Below are 11,286 nucleotides of genomic sequence, written 5' to 3'. Positions count from 1 at the left end.
AGTAATCAAGACAGTATGGTAGTGGCACAAAAACAGAAATATAGATCAATGGAACAGGATAGAAAGCCCAGAGATAAACCCATGCACATATGGTCACTTTGCTTTTGGTAAAGGAGGCAAGAATATACAATGGAGAAAATACAGCCTCTTCAATAAGTGGTGCTGGGAAAGCTGGACAGCTACATGTAAAAGAATGAAATTAGAACACTTCCTAACACCATACACAAAAATAAACTCAAAATGGCTTAAAGGCCTAAATGAAGGGCCAGACACTATCAAACTCTTAGAAGAAAACATAGGCAGAACACTCTATGACATAAATCACAGCAAGCTCCTTTTTGACCCAACTCCTAGAGAAATGGAAATAAAAACAAAAATAAACAAATAGGACCTAATGAAACTTCAAAGCTTTTGCACAGCAAAGGAAACCATAAATAAGATGAAAAGACAACCCTCAGAATGGGAGAAAATACTTGCAAATAAAGCAACTGACAAAGGATTCATCTCCAAGATTTACAAGCAGCTCATATAGCTCAATATTTAAAAAAACCAAACAACCCAATCCAAAAATGGGCAGAAGACCTAAATAGCCATTTCTCCAAAGAAGATATACATATTACTAACAAACACATGAAAGAATGCTCAACATCATTAATCATTAGAGAAATGCAAATCAAAACTACCATGAGATACCATCTCACACCAGTCAGAATGGCCATCATGAAAAATATCTACAAGCAATAAATGCTGGAGAGGGTGTGGAGAAAAGGGAATCCTCTTGTACTGTTGGTGGGAATGTAAATTGATACAGCCACTGTGGAGAACAGTATGGAGGTTCCTTAAAAAACTAAAAATAGAACTACCATACTACTCAGCAATCCCATTACTGGGCATATACCCTGAGAAAACCATAATTCAAAGAGTCATGTACCACAATGTTCACTGCAGCTCTTTTTACAATAACCAGGACATGGAAGCAACCTAGGTGTCCATTGACAGACGAATGGATAAAGAAGATGTGGCATATATATACAATGGAATATTACTCAGCCATAAAAAGAAATGAAATTGAGTTATTTGTAGTGAGGTGGATGGACCTAGAGTCTGTTCAAACAGAGTGAAGTAAGTCAGAACGAGAAAAACAAATTCTGTATGCTAAGACATATATATGGAATCTAAAAAAAAAAAAAAAAAGATCATGAAGTACCTAGGGGCAGGTCGGGAATAAAGTCATAGACCTACTAGAGCATGGACTTGAGGATATGGGGAGGGGGAAGGGTAAGCTGTGACAAAGTGAGAGAGTGGCATGGACATATATATACTACCAAATGTAAAATAGATAGCTAGTGGGAAGCAGCCACATAGCACCGGGAGATTAGCTCGGTGCTTTGTGACCACCCAGAGGGCTGGGATAGGGAGTGTGGGAGGGAGGGAGATGCAAGAGGGAAGAGATATGGGGATATATGTATATGTATAGCTGATTCACTTTGTTATAAAGCAGAAACTAACACAACATTGTAAAGCAATTATACTCCAATAAAGATGTTAAAAATAAATAAATTATCTTTAAAAGAAAAAGTTAATAATGTGCAATAGTAATGTTTTATTTAAATACTTGTGTGATACCTGAGTGCACAAGTTATTTCAACATTAATTTAGTTTGACCAAGGTGGAGGCACTCTCTGTAAGGCTGTTTTAATATGTATACCTTTGTGCCTAAATTGCATTGAATTAAAAGTAACTGATATAAAAAAAAATTTAAGAGAGGCAAAAATTAGACTAATCACATGGTGTCTGTTAGTGTTTGCCTCAGAATCCCACCATGATGATTTCAGAAATGCTAAGTTACTCAGATGAATGAAACTGAAAATACATGGTGTATTAATTTTGCAGGGCTGCTATAAAAAGCACCGTAAACCGGCTGGCTTAAAACAGCAGGAATTTTTTCTCTCTCAGTCCTGGAGGCCAGAAGTCTGAAATCAAGGTGTTCCCCAGTGCTGTGTTCCATCCAGATCCTCTATGGGAATATTCTTCCTTGCCTCTTCCATCTTCTGGTACCCAGACACTCCTTGATTCGTGGCAGCATAACTCCAGTCTCTGCCTCCATCTTCACATGGCCACCTCCCTCCGTGTCTGAGTCTTCACATGGCATTGTCCTCTGTGTGTGTCTGGGTTCAAATTTCTCCGTTCTAATAAGGACACCAATCATACTGGATTAGAGCTCATCCTAATGACCTAATATTAATTTGATTACATCTACAGAGACCTTATTTCCAAATAAGGTCACATTTACAGTACCAAGGGTTAGGACTTCAAGGTACTTTTTGCAAGGGGACATCATTCAACCTGTAACACATAGCATGGTAGTTATCAATTTATTCCCTCACAGTGCCAGATCCACCATTCATTGCCTGGCTCCTGCCTTGGGCAGCTTCACAGCAGAGTACTGCCAGTGGGCACCTTCTTGTGAATGGTTTCCTTGAGCATATTCCTTGTGAGTGGCTTTTTAGTGAAGTGTTGTCAACTAGGCACCTCCCTGTGGATGGCTTCCCCGCGTGCTCCAAAGGCACATTAACAGTGACTCCTACTGGTGCACTCCCTCGGGGACTTCTTCAACATCCAGTGAGCCACAGCTGTGCCCTCAATGTGCTCTGGATCTCAACGTTGGGTCAGGCCTCCTCGTTGGGCATTCTGTCTCAGGTCTGGGAGTAGTGGGCTCCCTGTATCTGCTATTCATGTATTCTTTAGTGTTTTGTTTAATTCTTACTAACCAGTTTCCTGTCACTATAATCCTCTGTTACTAATCATTTATATCAAACTTTCCTGTTCAAAATACTACATGGTTTCTATCTCCTTATTAGACCCTGACTAATAAACATGGTACCTTTATTTCTGTAGTGTTCTAGAAGTTGAGCTGTTATTCCATGGCAACCCTCATCATTTTAACAGTTTCGAGCATTTTATACAATTTAAGTTTAAAAATTATCATAACAGCATTTCCCTGAGTACTTAAAATCCCAACCCCATTCACTAACTCGATCAGGACTATACACTTTCAGCTCTGTTCCTAAGCAGACATTTTGACATAGTCATCAAATGTCAAAGCATTTTAATAATTACCTTTAACTTCATTCTGAGATTCATCCCAGCTTTCTCCTTATCTCATTTCTGACCCCACTACATTACCCACTCAGAGTGAGGTTCTAGGTTGTTGGAGAGGGAGCTTGTACATCTTGGTAAAAAAAAAAAAAAAAAAAAGGAATTTTGAGACTGTATCAAAATATCTCTGCAGCTCCTTGGCCTGTACCTGCACATGAGGACTTGGTTCTGAGACATACCTAAATAGAGCTGACTCCTATTGCCCAAGAACATAATTATGTCTTATGTAAGTATTGCCCTTCCCACCAACAGACATAGAAGAGCAGGACCAAGGTTTAAGTGTATTCTTTTCTCTCTCAAAATTCAGGTACCTAAACATCCATTTCTACTCTGCTGTCCTTTTTACCTCTCCTTTTCTTGCAACTTATAATTTTCTAATTTTTCACAACACTTCTATTGTGAGCTAGCAAATAATGTATACTTTTGGGTTTCAAACACAAATTGTTTTTAAGAGACATTTGATTCTAAAATTTTTAATGTTCTGTTCACAAACACGATTGCTGATTTTTTTAAGTTACAGTTCTTCTAGATTCAAAGAGCAAAACTATTTATTAATGAGGCATTTCACTCTTTTAGAGGTTTAGAAATTTTGATTAGATCTAAATTTAGTCATCCAAAACTATATCCATCTAGTTAAGGCTAAAATGGAGTATAATTTGATAATTATTTGCTGCTGGATCATAATGGAGCTCATTCCATTCATTAAAAAAGACAGAATTACTGTGTTAGGATATTAATAACTAATCATGGCTCCACCACTTATTTGCTGTGTGGCCTTGGGCAAGTCATTTAACCTTTCCAAGCTTCACATTATTTGTCTGCAAAATATAGCTATAATACTAGTATTTTAAGTATTAGGCACAGATTCTGGCCTATCGATAGACACTGGCATATCAATTCTGGCTAAGCGACCATTTGTAACTATTAATGATAATAATAATGAACAAATTTAAATACAGTATTGCATTTTGTTATATTGTATTTACTTGGATACTATTTTTCTTTTGTTTTATTTTTAAAGTTAACCATTTCTCAATTCATTTGCAAAAGACATTACTTTTTTTATACAATTCACCAGTTTCAGCTAAATTAAAGATTTAAATTTAAACATGGAACCATAAAAATATCTAGAAGAAACCATGAATTAAAGCATCTAACCCAGAGTAGTGGTGAGTAGACATCTTTATGTGCATGCAAACAAGGATAGAATCCATAAAGGAAAAGACTAATGGCTTTGAGTATATAAAAAATTTAAAACCTTCTAAATCTAAAATAGCATTAGCAAAAGAGAATAGAAAAATATGAAAAACAGGGAAAAATCTTTGCAATATAAAAGTCAGAGAATGGGATAATACTTTTAATATATAATAAGCCTGATATAGCAATAGAAAAGGATAAACACGTCAATAGAAAAATGAGCAAAAGACATGAAAAGGAAATACATGACAGAAGAAAAATTAAAAGAGCCAAACCAAATTAAAAAGTTCAGCTCCACTAGGAATTAAATAAATGTAAGCAATGGATAGTATTTTCTCTCTATTAATTATGGGGAAATACAAAACTAGGAATATCCAATGTTGATGAAGATGTGAGAAAACAAACATACTCATTCCTTTCTTTGTATTTGTTTTTTGGGTTTTTTTTGTATTTTATTGGTATTAGTTATCTACTGCTGTGTAACAAATTACCTCCAAACATAGTAACTTAAAACAACAAACATTTATTATCTCACAGCTTCTGTGGTGAATCTGGGAGTGGTTTAGTTGGGTAGTTCTAACTCAGAGTCTCTCATGAGGCTGCAGTCAAGGTGTCAGTGGAGGCTACAGTTATCTGAGGTTTGACTAGGCTGGAAAATCTGCTTCTCAGCACACTTATGTTGTCCAGAGGCTTCAGTTCCTTGGCACATGGCTTCTCTATAGTGCTGTTTACAACATCAGCTAGTGATCCAAGAGAACAAGAGAGGAAGAGAACGAAATGGAAGCTGTACTTTTTCTCATAACCTAATGTCGGAAGTAACCTAATACCACTTCTGCCATCTTCTTTGGTCACATAGGCCTATCCTTGTATAATGTGGGAGGGGACTACACAGGGTATGAATACCAGGAGGCAAGAAACAGTGAGGGCAATCTAGGAGACTGGTACAATGTTTCTAAGGGTCAGTTTGGCAATATTTATCAAAATCTGTAAAAAAAAATACTTATTTCTTTTGACTCAGAAATTCCACTTACAGCAACTTAACCCAAGGAATCAATCAGTGGTGTATACTGTAGTGTATCTTTCAGGATGTTCATTAGAGCATTGTTTATAATAGTGAAAATTGAAAACAGGTTAAGTAACCAACAATGAGACTGTATAGATATATTATGGTATGTCTTTATCATGGATAATATATTGGCATTACAAATAATGGAGAATAATTTATGATAGAGGAAAATGGTAATGTTGTGATTTGAGAAAAATCAGGTAAGAAAACAATATTATTTATTTATTTATATTGTATCAAATATGAGTGTGTGTGTGTGGAAAACAAAACTGGAAGTTTATACATAGGACAGGTGGTAGGAGAATGGATAATTATTTTCTTCGAGTTTTTCTATATTTTCTGTTTTCCATAAAAAGCATTTATAATGAGGAAAAAAAAAGGAAACACTTTAAAAAACTATGCCTGATCATGTGCTGACCAGAGGAGGTAGCGTTTAAAACATTCCAGGTGTAAAGAAGATGTGGTACATATATACAATGGAATATTACTCAGCCATATAAAAGAATGAAAATAATGCAGCAACATGGATGGACCTAGAGAGTACCATACTAAGTGAAGTAAGTCAGACAGAGAAAGGCAAATACCATATGATGCTGCTTATATGTGGAATCTAAAAAAGGTACAAATGAACTTACGTACAAAACAGAAGTAGAGTCACAGATGTAGAAAACAAACTTATGGTTACCAGGGGAGGGAGGGGATGGATAAATTGGGAGATTGGGATTGACATATACACACTACTCTATATAAAAGAGATAACTAATAAGGGCCTACTGTATAGCACAGGGAACTCTACTCAATACTCTGTAATGACCCATAAGGAAAAAAATCTAACTAAGAGTGGATATATGTACATGTATATGTATAACTGATTCACTTTGCTGTACAGCAGAAACTAACACAACATTATAAATCAACTATACTCCAATAAAAATTTAAAAATAAATAAATAAAGCATTCCAGGTGACAGTCTGCTGACCTACCGCTATATTTCCAATGAGGACATAAATATTCCTGTGGAGCCCCAAGTTAGGTCAAATTTGTGGCCTTTCTTATGTACGTGGAGGGAATATCTTGGGAGTGATAAAGATGATTTCCCAACCCTATTAGCTTGAAAAAAATCTCATAAATGAATGGGATCCTTTTTAGCAGCTAGAGACTTGCCATTGTATCCTGAGGCTGAATTTTGGTCAGTGTGAAATTCTGAGCCAGTTCTTATGCAGTCTTCAATAGGACACTTCTCCCTCAAGGAAGTGGAACTTACATTCCTAAAGCTGGTAAATAGCACAGCTAGAATTTGAAACAAGCTTAGGACTGTAGGATGTTAATCAATATGTACTGGGGGTACTATTTAAAGTTTTTGAAGTGGGAATGATGTAATCAAAGGTGTATTTTATTACAAATTATCTTGAGGTGGTAAAAAGTGGATTAGAATGAGAAGAATGCAGTGAAGCCCAAAGGGCTGATGGACTTGGAAAATAATGAGGGTTAATACATTAAAGGTCAAGTTAGGGTGATGTGCAGATGCACCAGAAGGGAGGAAAAGTCAAAAGATTAGGCTGTTGACTTCCTAGAAGACAAGATTAGAATTCCAGATTTTGGAGGAGGGAGTTGTTTATACTGGTGGTCTGATGATTGAGCTAGTAGGTGCCTAGTTAGAGAGCAAGATAACTTGGTCTTGGAGTAGAGAATAATAAAGAACCATGGTATCAAAATGTTTGAATAGCCATCACCTAGGGTTTAGAATGATTCCAAAGGGAAAATGCTAGAACAACTCAAAAATGTCTCCAAATGCATCGTGTTACTTGTGTATGTCTGCCACCTTTGCTAGACTGTCAACTCTAGGAAGCAAAGCCCATGAGTGGTTTTTTTTTTTTCTTTTTTGGCCTCTACTTTTGCTATGTCTGTCAGAATGTTAGACACATCATGGCTCTACCTTTTGAGCCCTTCTTTATCCATCTCATTGGATATATATTAAATTTCCCCATGTTCTAGGTACACATTCTTTCCAGTAAGAGGGCAATACACCTCAAAAATAAACTTATGTAAAATGTCTTTACCTCTATTAGAGGATGTGAAACATGAAAATACTGTCACAATATAAGGGGTTGGAATATATTCAATATTATATCCTACTACTCATGTTCCCTCTCATATTGAAAATACTGTGATCTTTGTTGCTGAATTTTGGCTTTGATACTTTACTGTAGGACCAATGTAAAATAATCTATTTCCCTTTGCCCATCATATTCACTTCTGCTGAATTGTCTTGGATATTTCTAAGACAATAAGAACTGACACAAGAGAAAATAATATAATGAAATAGATGTGACACAGGCTTCAAGGTAAAATAAGAATCCTAATTTTTTTAGATAAACCTTCTTTTTGTAATGTTTTTGGGTTAGCTTAGTGATTCAAAAATCTTTTTCCAAGATTATCTGACTAGTATATACAGTGAAGACACTATTTTAAATTGGGCCTTTTTAAAAAGTATTTTTTAATAAAAGAATAAATGCACATATAGAAATTAATATTTGAAAAAATATACTAATTAGAAGTAAAGTCTCTTTCTCTCAAACTTTAATCCTATTTCTCAGAGTTATTCACTAATAGCAGGTTTTTGAGTATATTCTCAGAAATTATGCCTATATTTCTACATATAGTAGGGTTTCTGCTTAAATAATAAAAGTAGTGTATGTTAGTTATGAAAAAACCCTCCAATAATTCAGAACTGAATAAGCAAAAGTACCTCTTTAACCTATTCCTCAAAGATTATCATTAATTGTTTCTGATTAATTATATATATTATATGTAATCATATATATTAAATCTAATTATGTATGTATATGTATATGTGTATAATTATATATATGTAAAACTTTGTGACCTATCTTTTCCATTCAATAACATATTGTGGCCATCTCTCCATATTGACATCCACATCTACTTTATCTCTTAAAGTTTCCCTGATGATACACACTTAGACAAGTAAGAACCATGCTGCAATGAACAATGTATGTATGTGTATGTTTGTTAAGCCAAAGAAAGTGCATATTAAAATTCTGTTAGTCATTTATTGATTAATTCAACAAAAAATTCTATTTACTGTGCTTTTAATTTGTATTTTTTACCTTTCTTCCTGACTTTTTCTGAATCCCCTCCCTCTTTTTTTCCTCTACTTCTTCATAAGGTATACTGTGTATTTCTATTTTTTTATTGAATCTCTTACATTAAAAAATTGCTTTATTGAAATGTAATTAACATACCATACAATTCACCTATTTGAAGTGTGCCATTCAGTATTTTTCAGTGTATTCACAGGGTTTTGTATCCATTACCACAACCTAATTTTAGAACATTCATCTTTAGTTATACATTTTCTAACAAAGTTTAAAGTTATTTAATATCTCTTTTTCTAGAATAATATAAGGACCTTAGTACTCTTTAATTATCCACTGGACACCTCCCCATATTTTTTGTTAAAACTTTAGTTCCACACTTTAAAAAAGAAGTTTATATAATACTTGAGGCAGCATTTCTAGGATTAACTAGTAAACAAGCTGGAGGGGCAAGTTGCTTTAACCTCCCTGTGTTTGTTTCCTCCTCTTTAAAATGGGAACAGTAGTCATACCTGTTTCAAAGGGCTGTTGTAAGGATTAAAATGTAAATATGTTGTTATGTGGGAAATTACTTTGATGCAATAGTAAACTCCAAGTATGCTCCTAGATAGGCTATCCTTGAGTTCATAGAACAGAAAGGTGCACAGACCAAATTAAAATATTCAAATCACAATTTTTTAAATCAATTTAAAACACAAAATAAAATGTATGGGAAGAGAGATGGGTTAGATTAACATGCTTAAAGCACAATGGGTTGAAAGGCTACATTACCTGAATCTCTGCAGTATCGACTTGTCCTCTTTCTGTGTTGCATCACCCTTCCCTGCTGCTGATGTCATTACAAGGACCAGAGTTGAAATTTGAGCAAGAGGGTCTAACAGATGAAATGTGTGTGAAGCAATGATGCACACTTGCTCCAGGACAGAGCTGGTTGCAAGTACACTTGGCCAAAGCTGTGCTCCCCAGGTAGCCTATGGGCAGCTGTGGATTTTATCCAGCAGAGGATCCAAAATGAGAGTCAGCAATGGGTGGCCAGTTAAAGATCTCATGATTATTGTGTCTCATGTGCTTAATTTATATGTAGTGTATCATAAATATTTGTTGTTTTGCTTGTTATTTGGTAAGTCATAACTATTTCGTCTTTCTACCCCTTTCTATCTATGTTCATAGACATATGCTCTAATCACTTTCTGTCTGACACTTCTCAGGTTACTAACTTGCTTATCTATGCTTAATGCAGCTAATGAATCTCATTCATCCTATTTGTTTTCTTGTCTTCTGTGGCAGAATTGAATATTCCCAAAAAATAGAGCAACTGCACGTTACACGTACATAATGTGTTTACAATACCTTTTATGTGGAAATAACTCAATAAATGTTAGACATTGTTATCAGTATATAAGATGGCTTGAATATTTAGCAACCTAGTTAAACTTGAGCAGATCAAACAACAAATTAGAAATCTTCATATGAAAGTGATTTGGCTTGATTTTGATCTGAAATTGACAATAAAGTATAAAGCTCATTAGCCAGACCTTTTTCCTATTAATCTAATTTATCTTCCCATCATTCCAGTTGTATAGATTTTTTGCTGTTGCTTATAAGGCTGGTACTACTTTCAATTTTTTTTTTTCCTTTCCTACAGGCTTATCCTCAGTTTGTCCTGACCTACCTAGAGGAGCTAAACGCACATGACGTGACCCAGACAGAGTATCACCTTCACCATGGTGCCTGGACCACAGCTCATCAGGAACATGGCAGCAGCTTGGCAGAAGAGGTCAGTGTAGTGAGCCAGAGGCAAGACAGAAATAGATCTCTATGATATATTCTGAAAAGAGAAAAAATGTTTGGGTTGTTTTCAGGAGGCAAAAACGAATTCACAAATTAGGGTTATTGATATTTAATACATGTTATATAAACATCTATTTTCACATTTATATAAACATTTATATGTATATTTATATAAACATTATTTTATTAAATAGATGGTGACACACTAGCTTTTCTTAGGACTGCCTTCTTTTGTTCTGGCCACATACCAATGGTTTATGTGCTGGATGAAGAAGGCTGAAGGAACCATGAAAAGTGCAATGTTAAATTTTTGGCGTATATAGTTTAGATATTTCCACTCAGTGAAAATTAGCTACGTTATTCCTATATTTCATTTATTAGGTTCTGCAAAAAAGTGCCAGTATCCCTGGTCTGAAGCAGCTGCCAGAGCCTTCAGAGACCCACTTAATGCCAGAAGGTTCTCTTGGGGAGACAGGGGAGCTGACAGTGGCTCTGGTGAAGAAACTGGAAGAGAAACATCCTAAGGCTTCTGCTCAGAGGTAGGGCACTGACAGAATGGAGCTTTATTGCTCAATGACATTCGATGTTTTCCTTCAGTTTCACATAAGATTGATTTCTTGAAGATTATTGAAATATCTCAAAAGCCCTTTGGCTTTCAAGCACAGTAGTTTTCGGGTCACATTTGATGAAGAGAGGTGACATTTATGTGTATTTCATTGAAGATTGATGTACAGTATTGTTTATAAGTATACTTAGGAAGGGTTGCTATCTTGGGATCTCACTAAAATATTCTGGAATAACATAATTAGGGTAAGGTAGTACTGAGCATATATCTAATTGGAGAATACCAAAAGGTCTTAAAGAAGGGCACAGTCATAGACAATCCTTTCTATGTTCCACGAGGAGAATGTTATGTTCAGACCTGGGGATACATGCACAGTAGATGGTCTTAAG

The 11,286-nt window shown here is 35.3% G+C and overlaps 1 protein-coding gene across 1 annotated transcript in view; it reads left to right on the top strand.

Annotated features, from left to right (window-relative positions):
- DCDC1 (doublecortin domain containing 1) overlaps positions 1-11,286 on the top strand; it is a 453,979-nt gene that overhangs the window by 297,167 nt on the left and 145,526 nt on the right. The window contains exons 18-19 of the mRNA XM_029208753.1: positions 10,187-10,318; positions 10,714-10,871. Coding sequence (XP_029064586.1) covers positions 10,187-10,318; positions 10,714-10,871 — 290 coding nt within the window. The remainder of the gene's footprint in view (positions 1-10,186; positions 10,319-10,713; positions 10,872-11,286) is intronic.

Source organism: Monodon monoceros, unplaced genomic scaffold, assembly GCF_005190385.1.
Source record: "Monodon monoceros isolate NGI ecotype Baffin Bay Population unplaced genomic scaffold, NGI_Narwhal_1 Super_Scaffold_7, whole genome shotgun sequence".
Lineage (NCBI taxonomy): Eukaryota > Metazoa > Chordata > Mammalia > Artiodactyla > Monodontidae > Monodon > Monodon monoceros.
The sequence above is the reverse complement of the archived record's forward strand: the minus strand, read 5'-3'. Positions and strand labels throughout refer to the sequence as shown.